At 34.3% G+C, this 14263-nt stretch overlaps 1 protein-coding gene across 17 annotated transcripts in view; it reads right to left on the bottom strand.

Moving 5' to 3' along the window:
- PDLIM5 (PDZ and LIM domain 5) overlaps positions 1–14263 on the bottom strand; it is a 218675-nt gene that overhangs the window by 43982 nt on the left and 160430 nt on the right. For 8 of the 17 annotated variants that reach the window (XM_057309726.1, XM_057309736.1, XM_057309725.1 and 5 more), the window contains 3 exons: positions 12116–12256; positions 11248–11379; positions 5086–5273 (listed from right to left, as the gene is read on the bottom strand). In XM_057309726.1, coding sequence (XP_057165709.1) covers positions 5086–5273; positions 11248–11379; positions 12116–12256 — 461 coding nt within the window. The remainder of the gene's footprint in view (positions 1–5085; positions 5274–11247; positions 11380–12115; positions 12257–14263) is intronic. The other 9 variants (XM_057309737.1, XM_057309727.1, XM_057309733.1 and 6 more) reach the window with 3 other exon arrangements.

Below are 14263 nucleotides of genomic sequence, written 5' to 3'. Positions count from 1 at the left end.
TGTTTGCAATAACAAAGGCCTGAACCAAGGCAATGGCTCTGACCACTAAGAGGGGAAAGAAACTTGAAAAATACTCAGAAGTGAAATCATTAGGTGTCAGTTACTGTGAGAACATGGGGGTAGAGGTGGAAGGTTCTCAAGCTTACACTGGAGCTTTGGTGACTGGGTGGATGCTCCATTCCCAGAGATAGGTATAGGTAATAATACTTTTGGACATGCTGCATTTGAGGTGCGACCTGTAAACAGCAAGTAAGTTAACAATTTTGAGGATATGGAGTTCAGGACAGAGAGGACTTTAAATTATCAGTGGCTAGGTTGTAAAAGGAATCTGGATGACAGATCATTTAGAGAGTGTAAAGAGTGGAAGAGATGAAGGCTGAGGGTGGGACTGGAAACACTTAAGTATATAGTCCCATCTTCTTGTTAAGAGAGTCCTTTAGTCCTATAACCATAACCTTTATTCATGTTGGGAGGAACAGAAGATTATTTAGTCTGTCTTTATTTTGCAGATCAGAAAACAGAGGGTCAAAGAGGTTAAGTGATTTTTACTTAAAGCTATTTATCTGTAAAAGTGAATGAAAATGCAGGTTTCCAGATTCAGACCAAGTTGTTCCACCTTACTATTCAAATGTTCTGTTTCTATAACAAAATGAGGGATAAAAACCATAGGATCATCTCATTGGATGCAGAAAAAGCATTTGACAAAGTGCAACATCTGTTCATGATAAAAACTTTTCTCAACAAAGTAGGTTTATAGAGTACACACGACATAATAAAGGCTATGCATGACAAACCCAGAGCTTACATCATATTCAGTGATGAAAAGCTGACAGCTTTTTCTCTAAGATCAAGAACAAGACAAGAATATCTACTCCTGCCACTTTGATTCAACATAGTACATAGTCCTAGTCATCACAATTAGCTAGAAAAAGAGATAAAAGGCATCCAAATTGGTAAGGAGGAAGAAAAACTGTTACTATTTGCAGATGACTGATAGTATATATAGAAAGCCCTAAAGACTCTACCAAAAAGCTCTTAGAACTAATAAACAAATTTAGTTAAGTTGCAGGGTACAAGAACAATGCACAAAAATTGGTTGCATTTTTGTACACTAATGAACTACCAGAAAGAGAAATAAAGAAAATAATTCCATTTACAATTTGCACCAAAAAAAAAAAAAAAAAAATACCTAGGAATAAACTTAACCAAGGAGGTGAAAGACCTGTACTATGAAAACTTACAAAACACTGATGAAAGAAATTGAAGACAACACAAACAAATGGAAAGGCATTCCATGCTCATGGACTGGAAGATTTAATCTTAAAATATCCATACTACTCAAAGAAATTTACAGATTCAATGCAGTCCTTATTAAAATACCAACAGCATTTTCACAAAACTAGAACAAACAATCCTACAATTTGTATGGAACCACACAAGACCCTGAATAGACAAAGCAATATTGAGAAAATAGAACAAAGCTGGAGGCATCACAGTCCCAGATTTCAAACTATCCTACAAAGCTAAAGTAATCAAAACAGTATGGTACTGGCAAAAACATAGATCAATACAACAGGATACAGAGCCTAGAAATAAACCCATGCTTATATGGTCAATCACTCTATGACAGAGGAGGCAAGAACATTACAATAGGGGAAAAGACAGTCTTTAATAAATGTTCCTGGGAAAACTGGACAATTAAATGCAAAAGAATGAAATGGGACCATTTTTTTACACCATACACAAAAATAAACTAAAAATGAATTAAAGGCCTAACTTTGAGACCTGAAACCATAAAAAAAACAACTTAAAAAACATAGGCAGTAATCTCTTTGCCATTGGCCTTAGCAACATTTTTCTACATATGTCTTCTCAGGCAAGGAAAACAAAAGCAAAAATAAACTATTGGAACTACAGCAAAATCAAGGAAGGATATCATTAACAAAACGAAAAGGCAACCAACTGAATGGGAGAAGATATTTACAAATTATATATCTGATAAGGGGTTAATGTTCAAAATATAAAGAACTTATACAAGGCAACACCAAAAAACCCCAAATAATCTGATTAAAAATGGGCAAAGGAAGGAAATGTTGAAAAAGAAAAACAAAGCTGGGGGCATCACGTTGCCGGATTTCGAGCTGTACTACAAAGCTGTGATCACCAAGATAGCATGGTACTGGCACAAAAACAGACACATGGACCAATGGAACAGAATAGAGACTCCAGAAATGGACCCTGGACTTTATGGTCAACTAAACTTTGACAAAGCAGGAAAAAACATCCGGTGGAAAAAAGACAGTCTCTTCAATAAATGGAGCTGGGAAAATTGGACAGCTATATACAAAAGAATGAAACTTGACCACTCTCTCACACCATACACAAAGATAAACTCCAAATGGATGAAAGACCTTGATGTGAAACAGGAATCCATCAAAATCATAGAGGAGAACATAGGCTGTAACCTCTTCGACATCAGCCACAGCAACTTCTTTCATGACACGTCTCCAAAGGCAAGAGAAACAAAAGAAAAAATGAACTTTTGGGACTTCATCAAGATAAAAAGTTTCTGCACAGCAAAGGAAATAGTCATCAAAACAAAGAGGCAACCCACAGAATAGGAGAAGATATTTGCAAATTACAGTACAGATAAAAAGGCTGGTAACCAAGATCTATAAAGGACTTCTCAAACTCAATACACGAGAAACAAATAATCAAATAAAAAAATGGGCAGAAGATATGAACAGACACTTTTCCAATGAAGACATACAAATGGCTAACAGACACATGAAAAAATGTTCAAAATCATTAGCCATCAGGGAAATTCAAATCAAAACCACATTGAGATACCACCTTACACCAGTTAGAATGGCAAAAATGGACAAGGCAAGAAACAACAAATGTTGGAGAGGATGTGGAGAAAGGGGAACCCTCTTACACTGTTGGTGGGAATGCAAGTTGGTACAGCCACTCTGGAAAACAGTGTGGAGGTCCCTCAAAAAGTTAAAAATAGAGCTACCCTATGACCCAGCAATTGCACTACTGGGTATTTACCCCAAAGATACAGATGTAGTGAAGAGAAGGGCCATATGCACCCCGATGTTCATAGCAGCATTGTCCACAATAGCTAAACTCTGGAAGGAGTCCAGATGCCCTTTAACAGACAAATGGATAAAGAAGATGTGGTCCATATATACAATGGAATATTACTCAGCTATCAGAAAGAACGATTACCCAACATTTGCAGCAACGTGGATGGGTCTGGAGGAGATTATGCTAAGTGAAATAAGTCAAGCAGAGAAACACAATTATCATATGGTTTCACTCATTTGTGGAACATAAGGAATAGCAGGGAGGTCAGTAGGAGAAGGAAGGGAAAAATGAGAGGGGTAAACAGAAAGGGGAATGAACCTCGAGAGACTATGGACTCTGGGAAACAAACTGAGGGTTTCAGAGGGAAGGGGTTGGGGGATTGGGCTAGGCTGGTGATGGGTATTAAGGAGGGCACGTATTGCATGGAGCACTGGGTGTTATATGCAAACAATGAATCATGGAACACTACATCAAAAACTAATGATGTACTGTATGGTGATTAACATAATATAATAAAAAATTATTTTAAAAAAAGGGCAAAGGACGTGAATAAACATTTTTCTAAGGAAGACATACAGACACCAAAAGACACATGAAAAGATGCTCAACATCACTAATCATCAGGTAAATAAAAATGAAAACCACAAAGAGACATCACCTTCTACCAGTCAGAATGGCTAAAATAAAAAAGACAAGAAAAAACAAGTGTTGGCAAGGATGTGGATAAAAGGGAACTCTTGTGCACTATTTGTAGGAATAGAATTTGGTGCAACTACTGGGGAAAGCAGTATGGAAATTCCTCAAAAACTTAAAAATAGAAATATCGTAGGATCTAGTAATTCCACTATTGGGTATTTACCCAAAGAAAACAGAATTATTAGTTTAACAAAATATATGCAATCCCTATGTTTATTGTAGCATTATTTACAATAGCCAAGATAGGGAAGCAACCCAAGTGTCCATCGACGGATGAATAGATAAAGATGTGCTTTAAATATACAGTGGAATATTACTTAGCCATAACAAATGATGAGATCATGCCCTTGGTGACAACATGGATGGACCTAGAGGGTATTATGCTAGGACCTAGGAGGTATTATGCTACGTAAAATAAATCAGAGAAAGACAAATACCATATGATTTCATTTATATGTGGAATCTAAAAAGCAAAACAAATAAATAAGCAAAACAGAGTCATAAATATAGAGAACTAAGTGGTGGCTGCCAGAGGGTAAGCGGCTGGTGGGATAAGTAAAATAGGTCAAAGGGATTAAGAGGTACAAACTCAGTTATAAATTAAATAAGTCACAGGGATGAAAAGTACAGCATAGGGAATAAATAGTCAATAATATTATAATAACATTGTATGGTGACAAATGGTAACTACATTTATTATGGTGAACATAGCATAATGTAAAGAATTGTCGAGACACTATGTTGTACAGCTGAAACTAATATTATATGTCAACTATACTCAGATAAAATAAAACAAAAATAAAACAATTAAAATAAAATATGTTCTCTTTCTGGTACTGTAACCTTCTTCCACCTCTGTCTCATAAATCTTAGAGGATAAGAAGTCAAAGATTCTTTCTTCAGTAACTGATGACAATAAATGCTTCTGTTGTTATTTTGTATGTATCCTTAAAACTAAAATGTCGTATTTCCAAGGTTAACCTTCCAACAATATAGTTTGTTAATAAGAGTCCAAGTTTATAATTCACACATGCTTTTTGAGTAATTTGGGAAACAACGAAATTCCCAATTCTATAATTATGAATAGCAAAGGGCAAGTGTATCGAGCACACACAGAATGTTTATGAAAAATGTTTATTTTTCAGAGGAAAATAGCTATAGCTATTGCTTGCAGACCTTTTTAAAGGTTAGATGGTTGAGAATGGGTTTCACCAGTGAATTCTATCATACATCCTGGGAGACATTTTCATAATTACACTTATGAAAGATAAAAAGCAAGAGATTTCTTTGGCATACCTGCTTGATTTGGCTGTGGCCAGCTTGGTGACTTGACAATGTTGGCGGATCCTGGAGGCCTGAAGGCAGCAGCAGTTGTGAAACCAGTCACCCCTGGTCTGGTGGAGGCTGGGCTCTCCCGCCTCTCAGGCATGCTCCGAGCTGAAGCTACTGATGGAGCCAACTGCTGAGAAGTCTCCTGGGTGTTGCTAGAAAGGAAATAAGGAAACATTTTTGGTGAAGTGGTAGCAAACTAACTTAGCAATGATCCTTTCTTTTCTCAATCTATTAAATAAGGAAAACAAAAATATTAATTAACCAATATTTTAAAAAAAGAAAAACTCGAAAACCACGACTGAGGGACTCTCTTCGAAAGGAACATACAAAAAAAACAAAAACAAAAAAAAGAAAGGACATGAAAGAAGTCAGATTACATTTGTTTAGTACTTTGGAAATTTTCTTTAAAAGGTCTATCATGAGAAATTATGCTATTGAAACACTGCTGAAGCCAATTCTTTCGAATAATAAGCTAATTTCTTCTTCCTAGTCTTCTCTATCTCAACATTTCAGAAAAATCATCTAGATTAAAACAACTAATTATTAGAGAAATCCTGATAATCTCTATGAAATGCACAGATTTTTTTCCCCTTCTTTCCCACATTCTTCTGGTATTTTATGAACTAAGTTTCCCTGACATCTTACCACTCTTTTCACTCAATACCCACTCAGTCACTCATTCATTGAACAAATATTTAAGCACCTACTACATGCCAGACATCATGCTATGCTTGGCCACAGAATGGTAAACAAGAGACAACATCCCCAGCTTAATAGAACATCCAGTGTTCTGTGTTCACAATACAGGAAAATGAGACAAGACGGCCACTGTCCTCAATCAGAGTTACTTTACTTGCTTAACAGGAGGCCTTGTCTGTGCTCGCTCCAGGTTGATTTAGAAGATCATATGGCTTTTCATTACCCTGTCATTTGTTATTTATATTATATGTTGTCATTTCAAAAAAAATAATTTTAGGTAGCTCAAATTATAAAATATGTACTTTGGAATGATATAATACTGTAGCAGCTTCTCTCTAGTGAAGTATAATAATTACTACTATAACAACAATAAGAAGAATACATCCTACTAACTTGAACAGAAATCAAAGTACTGCTTGCTTAAATAATTCCATGCATAGAAACTCACGTCCTTCAATAAATGCAAACAACAGCTGGAGGAGTAGATCAATAAAGATAGAATCCTAATTAATGACCAGTAAAATAAATGTCCTTTTTACTGTTTAGGTTGAGATTATTTCAATGAAAAGAAATTTCAAATTCAATCATGTTCGCTATATTACCAAATGAATAAGAATACTTAACTTCTCAATGCTCTTGAATTTGAGATGAACACCTAACAAAAGAGGCCTAGTCTTAGGAAGGCCTGCTTGCAAGGTTGGCCTCTAACTGGCATTTGAGAACTTGACTGGTAAATAGTTCCCTACAGTCATGTAACACTTTCTTTAGGGGCGCCTGGGTGGCTCAGTTGGTTAAGCGTCTGCCTTTGGCTCAGGTCATGATCCCAGGGTCCTGGGATCAAGCCCCCTGCTGCTCCCTCTGCTTGTGTGCTCTCTCTCTCTCTGTCAAATGAATAAATAAAATCTTTAAAAAGAATCTAAAAGGTAAGAGTAGCTCACTGTGCCTAAACTATATCAACAATGTGGTTTACGCTAAATACCTACTTTCCTTCTGTAAGTCTGGACTATGGTATGAACTAGGCACAGTGTGACAAAATAAGAAGCCCCAATAAAAACCTTGTCTTAAGCACTTAGTATCTACTGAGCTTCTCTGGTAGACAACACTGTATGTTTTATCGTAACTCATTGCTGTAGGAATCAAAATATCCTGTGTGACTTCACTGAGAAAGGACTTTCAGAAACTTGAGCCTCTTTTCTGCTGGACTTGATCCCTTGTACCTTTTCCCTTGCTGATTTTGCTTTGTATTCTCACACTATAATAAATCTTAGTCATGAGTACAACTATACACCCAGTTCTATAAATCCTCTAGTGAGGAGGTGGTCCTAGGGCACCTCTGACACCAAACAGTTTGGAAAAATCATACTACAGCTATTTCAACAATCTTGAAATATTGTTTCTTATTACTGTTCTCTCAAATTCAAGTGTAACAGAGCCATCACCTTCTTTTATCATTTCTAATCAGTTTCATGAAAAACTGAAAGCTGCTTGATGTTAAAACGTACCATACAATGAAAAATTTGAGCACTTTAGTAATTTTTGTGAATAAAAAGTAAACTACTACTTAATAGCAATGCTGAACACAATTATCAGTAAAGATGACACAATAAATAATATTAATGGAAATAGAGTTTAAGCTTTATAGTAGAATGGTTATGAGTAACTTTTAAAAGCTTTGTGATGAACAAATTATTTTACCTCTCTAAGTCTCATTTACTTAACCTTTAAATGGGGATAATACTTTGCTCATAAGAGTTCCATGAGGCTTAGGTAAGACAATTATGTACAAAATACTTAGCATACTCTAAGGCACAGAATATTAGCTTAAATATATGAAAAGGATAATTATTATATTCAAATAATAAAAGACATTTTCAATATTCTTATACATTACAAATACAAGATTTTTTGAAAACAATACAGAAGTATGGGTCATTTCAATTCTAAGGTTAATGCAAGGGTTCATGTGGATTTGAAAAAAAAAAACCTAATAATCCCTATGTTTACAGTTCTAAGAAAATTTATGACCCAGCAATACTGGAAGTTACAGATTAAACAAAAATATAATCTGGAAATACCAAAACCCAAATTAATGCTTAATAACCTGAATGAGTTAAAATTTTCAATTCCAGGAGAGCTGCTGGACAGACTTACTTAGAAGAAAGTGACCAGGATGATAGAAAATTAATGCCAAGCCCAGTGAAGTTTGGTTGAAGGAACTGGTAACATTGGCCTAGGGTACGAAAAAAACTCTGGAGAAGCATAAGAGCAATCCTCACTTATGTGACATGTGGATTCACTCTATATGGCTACATTCTCTTTGCCTAATGTAGTGTCAAATCTATGGTGAGACAGATTTGGTTCAATAAAAGGAGGTACTTCCTAATATGAAAAACTGTCCAAAGGAAGTATTCTGTTTCCTACCAATATCTCTAGTGAGAGGCCTATCTCCAGAAGGTTTTCAAGCAGATGATGGAAAAGCTGAAGACTGGATTTAACCATTAGAGGGTGGAGGGCTAAGTTTTAAGTTATACTTCAGCAGGACATTCAAAGCCTTCTAAGATATAGCTACAATCTACCTGTCTAATCATTATCTCCTCCCACTTTGCGATACAAATTTTATGCTGGAAACATCTCTCTGTCCACAATTCTCCATTTTTTTCCAGTTCTACATGGAAGGCACCTCCCCCACTCTCCCTCTGCACACATCCAGGTATCATCTATAATTAACAACAGTAGTAAAAATAGTATCTATCATGCACCGTGTACCATACTGAATAATTAATACATTTTATTTAATCAACCTTCTAGAGGTAGAGACTCTCCTTCCTTCAGTTCATGACACATATTAAATGCATCACATATAGTTAAATTTCAACTTGTAATAGCCAGGGTTTTTAAAAAAATAACTTCTTTATGTATCTTGTTTCCTGCACTACATTATAAACTGAGGCTGAGGACTTTACTGTGACTTTGGGTAAGTTACCTGAAGTTGATAACGTTTCTTTGTTGGTAAAAATCAGATGAAAATACTACTTTTATTCCAAAGTTATTGTTAGGATTAAATGAAACACAATGAGATAATACATGTAATACAAGTAAAGTACTTGGTTCTATGCTAAGCACAGAGAGAGAAAAAAAATTGAAAATCTGTCCACAGAATTTTTAAAGATCCTACATTCCCCCAAACAATGGAGAGTCTCTTTTTACACTTCAATTTTTACCTATACATATGTACATTTTTTTATTGTATCCTTTGGATATAGTCTTTATATATTCTCTCCCAAAAGGCCTAAGATGTTTAAATCTTAAACAGTATTCTTAGACACAAAGTGTGTGCAGCAGATTATAAAGACTTTAAAAAATTCTAAATTGTAAGCAAGAAAGTTGTTCCATTTATATTTAAGTTCAGGATGATGAGCAGAGTTCAACATTCTCAGGAGAAATAGATCTCTATTTACTTAAAACATTTAATGTAGGAATGGAAGAATATTAAGATTTACTGAGACAATCACATATCTAAATTATAATGCCTAGGTCTCTAAAAGAGCTAACATCTTTTTGCCTAATTTTTAGTATTAGCTACTATTTAAAGAAAATACATAAACAACAGATATCATGTACTAAAGATTAAAGAATTAATAAAGATATTGGCTTTATTATTTTATATTTTGGAATAAAACATTACAATAATCACTAACAGCAAAAATATTTTAATTAATGACTAATTTACTAATATAGTATGGCACGATTACTTAAATTGGTATCTTCTTTCTGAAAACATGACTCATATATATTTTTTCTAAATTTAAAATTTAAAAGGTCTTCTCAGGAAACCCATAGTTCCTGCTTTCCAGAATGCCAACTCACTTACCTGTCAAAAATCATTTCCCTTTCCCAAATACCAAAATATATTTAGTTTGTGCCTATTGCTGTTAATAAAAAGTAATGATAATGGCTACTAACACCCATTCTATAAGCGGGTCCATGGATAGCATCAATCAGTCCCTAACCGCAGGCACGCCTTTTTTTAAAACAAGAAGTTTATTTAAACAACCAAATGTTGATTTGAAGGGAAAACTCGATTCATTCCCTTCAGAGTAATTTATCTCTACTTAAAGACAGACAGCTCTGCATGTAAGGGTTATGTACAAAAGTGTTACAAAATTGTCCTTGGTTTCACAATGATAAATGAAAAACATTAAAATTCTCCAATCAAGCAAGGTTTGCAAGAATTTTAATGCTGCTCTTTTTTTTTATTAAACAATGAGTGCAAAATAACTTACTGGGATATAAAGATAAGAGCTGAATGACCATGCACTAATGGAGACGGGGTATTCTCACACAACTGGTATTTTTCTCCATCCTATCTCCACTTTTTCCTATCCCATCTCCATTTGATACCCATCGAAACATACCACAGGCCATTTAGTTTTTAAAAAATGCAAAAGGTACTTTTCTGGGGAGAAGATGTGAGCATGCCATTGGGTCCTCAAAGAGATTTTTTTATCCCAAGTGTGGTCAGTAACCTGTCTCTGTATAGACTTAGCCCTGATGAATAAAGATTTCTGCTCTATTAACACAATTCCACAAATATAAAATAATTTCGAGTATCTTTTTTCCTTAGAGAAAAACGTACAATGATCTCTCTTCCTATTTAAACATTTCCTTTAAAAGTTACTCAGAATTATAATGAAGTATATTGAAAACCTCTGTAACAGTGAAGAGAATACGAACACATGATCAGCAGATAGCCTATGTCATATCAGGCTTTTACTAATTATAGTCATAGTTGTACACTCTGCCATTAATTTTACATTCCATCAGAAATGATTTTAAACAGTTATTTCATTAAGATTATATCTTTCATGAACACTTGGGATATTTTTATTTTTTATATTAGGCCTAATAACTTTTGGCATTAATTGTTAAGTTTAGGAGAAAAATTAATTTTGTGTTTTAGAATTTCCCAGACACAGTGAAAATTAAGTTGTTTGCCCAAAACCCTCATATTTAAGAACTATAAGACAGTAGTAGCCAATCAAAATGAATTATTTTATTATTCTTTTTTACTTTTTCAAAAGATATAAAGGTATGTCTTACTAAACATTTGATTATTCTAGTATAGCTACCGTCCATGCAATGAAATGGTTATACTGTAATTTAAATACTCGCACAATTACTCATAACTTCATACTAAACATCGAGTCTGCTAATAAAAGATGTCACAAAGGGTTAAAAGGGCAGTTAATGATCATTTAAAACAACATGCTTGTCCATTAGCATCACACTGAATTTACAGTTAATTTAAAACTGAACACAAATCCACCATAGGACTTTCTCATCTGGCTTGTTAATATAGTAGTTAGGTGTTACAGAAAGCAGTATCTCTTAGAGCAAACCACCACTGTGAAATCTGCTCCACGGTACCTTATTTTCTTAACATGGATAGAGCCAGTTGACTTCCTCGAGGACTGGAGGTATGAAAAAGCTAAAGGCCTGGAAACAGGGCTGATGCAAAGTGCATCCAGGAGTGAGTGATATTTATCAGGACTGGAGAGCCTGGTGAGCATTTAGAAAGAGTTGTAAGTCGAAAAATCACATGACCAACAGCAGAAAGTAGTCTTTACAGTCTATGATTTGAAACATTTCCAGAAAAAGATAGAGACATTTTACAGACAGGCAGAAGGAGCAAAGCAGTAGAAAGAGGATGAAAAGAAGGTCTGAGTATTCTATTATTTTACTCATTAATATAGAATTGACTAAATTTTCACTAAAACTGGTTGAGACAATCTTTTAGAAAGCATATAAAGCTTTATAAAGACTACTAGAAATTATGTAAAAACAAAATCTCATAAAAATAAAAAGTTATTATTCTTTCTTGGAGAGGAGGGTGTAGTTAGACTTGAGATCACCCTCAAATACATCAGTTTGTAAGAGAAGAGAATACCAACAAGAACTTAAAATATCTATTGATAGTTGATTCTGTTCCAGATGTAAAAACTAAAAATTATAAAAACCCAAAACTCAATAAGCACGCAACATGTAATAATCCACGCAACTCAGAAGTACCATAGATAAATGGTAGTAATGGAAACAGATGAAAGGATGATTTAAAGAAAACCAGTAATAAACATTGTGGGATATGTCTGCAACATAGGTAAAATGTCCACAACACAACCAAGATCTCATATAGAGCTGTGACTGTTTGAAATGGTTATGTTTGCTTTGAGGGGACTTGTAAGACAGTGAAAAGTGTTGGAATCACACAAGACACACATTGTACATACAGCTCTACCTGGTTTTTGCAGCAAGAACAGCAGACACAGTAGCAGCTGCACTGCTAAGAACTGCAGCACTATATTTAACAGGAGAAGAGAAGGTAGAAAAGTTTCGAAAACCTTCCAAAGAACTTGTCACCACATTTCTTGTGGAGCTGCTTAAATTGATACGTAGGGAAAGAAAAAAAAAGAGGAGAGGAACAAAAAAGAAAAGTGAGAAGAGGCAGCATAATAAAAATAAGACAGTAACCATCTTATATTAATATTTAGACATTAAAAGGTATGATACAGAAGTATAATAAGAGTTCAGGTCATTTATTTACTGTTGCTATGATTTCTCTCAGAAATTAAAATTTGATATATAATCCTCCACAAAACTGATTTTTGAGATACAAATGCTTTTGAATGCATTTAACTTCAGTCTCTAATCCTATTTAAAGTTAAATCAATATATAACACACATGTGAAGATTGATTTGTCAGCATCTAAGTAGAAAATAAATCTAAACATGAAGTTTGAATTTCTGTAATCAGAGAAAGGAAGGTTATGTCGATTTTTCTAAAAAGACTCTACATAAAGAGCTTTACCTTAGAGATGATATACACCCAGAGCCTGACATTTTAATGAGACTTGTGCTTTCAGGAGAAGCAAGTACAACTGACTGCCTATTCAGAAGTAGCAATACATATTGAAAGGAACAAGAAATAACTTAAAAATATTGAGAATAAACCTACTTGGGGAAGGAAAGCACCTTTGTAAAATAAACAGTAGTTAAAGTGAATATGACTAAAATATCAGCTGTTCTACCGATGTTCTATACTTCTATTTACAGTTGGCTCTGTAAAGACTAAAAAAATGTTGGTATGAAATTCCATTTTCAGAACTCTTATGACTTAAAATAATAAATATTTTCTTTCTGTCTTTTAGAAAAGGTCAAACATCTGGACAGAAATGAACACTCCATCATTAGGACTGTAATGATTTTCAAGTTAGTTATCAATTTGAATTTGAGAAATTTTTTTATTAAGTTAAAAGAAAGTCTAAAATGCATAGCATGAAACCTATAGTCTCTCCTTCTTGTTTATGCATGCAAGTTATTAATGAACATCCTCACCATCCTATGACTAATTTTTCACAATTTGTGACAGTGGTCACCCCCAGCACAAAGTAATTATGTGCCAAACTCAACCCAGGTTAATGAGAGCTCAGATGTCTGTAACTGTGTGTATGGACATAAGTCTTTTCTCCCTCTCAGAAGAATTTGATAATCCATTATTCTTCGTTCCACTGACTATAACTTTACAAACCATTAGAAAGCATATTAAAGAAACAGTGGCAAGCCATTTTTTAAAATTATACAGAATTAAGTGTAGTTTGTCTGCAAGCCTATAATTGAATTGAACTATATGGCTATGTTTTAGCAACTATTGTGAATGGCTAGAAAAGAAAGAACGGGTCTGGAAAGAGAAAAGAAAGATGCTATCAGTGGCAGAGCAGGGTAACGTGAGTGTCATGCAACATGGAAGACAAAGTTACCAAGTGATTCATCTTTGAATTCCTCAATTACTCTGCATCTTTCAAGCAATGGCTACTATTTGGGGGAAGTGATGGTGAATAACAACTAGAAACTTAAGTCTATAAAAAAAATCAGCTAAAAAATAAATCAGCTAAATTGTCTTTCTCCTGTAAAAAGAAAATTGTAATGAATTTCTTGCCCTGTATTGTATCACAAATAATAATATAAAAAGATTTAGTATCAGCAGAGACTGCAAAATCTTATAAGTAACCCGAATACCTTTAGAATATGTGTGGGCACTTGTAACGTATGATCTCTATCACTCCTTTTTTAGAGGTGAATGCTCTAACTCTGTAAAGTAGACTTACAACAAACTCAAAAAAGTGGACTTTCCAAATCACAGTGAATAAATAGAAGGCATAGATTTCCTGACTCTATATTAGAACTTTGAATCTGAACAAAAGAGAGAGAGAGAGAGAGGTGAGAGAGAGAGACAAATACAAAAGCAGTGTAAAGCAGTGTTCCATAGCTGAGTGCCAAAGTTTCTTGTCTATATATTAATGATGTCAATTCTGTAATCTATGATCACTTGTTCCTTTTTAGTCAAACAGTTTTTAGCATTTAATTTCACTACCAGCATTAAAACATA

Source organism: Ursus arctos, unplaced genomic scaffold (genome assembly GCF_023065955.2).
Source record: "Ursus arctos isolate Adak ecotype North America unplaced genomic scaffold, UrsArc2.0 scaffold_9, whole genome shotgun sequence".
Lineage (NCBI taxonomy): Eukaryota > Metazoa > Chordata > Mammalia > Carnivora > Ursidae > Ursus > Ursus arctos.
Note: the sequence above shows the minus strand (reverse complement) of the source record. Positions and strands in the feature narration are given on the sequence as shown.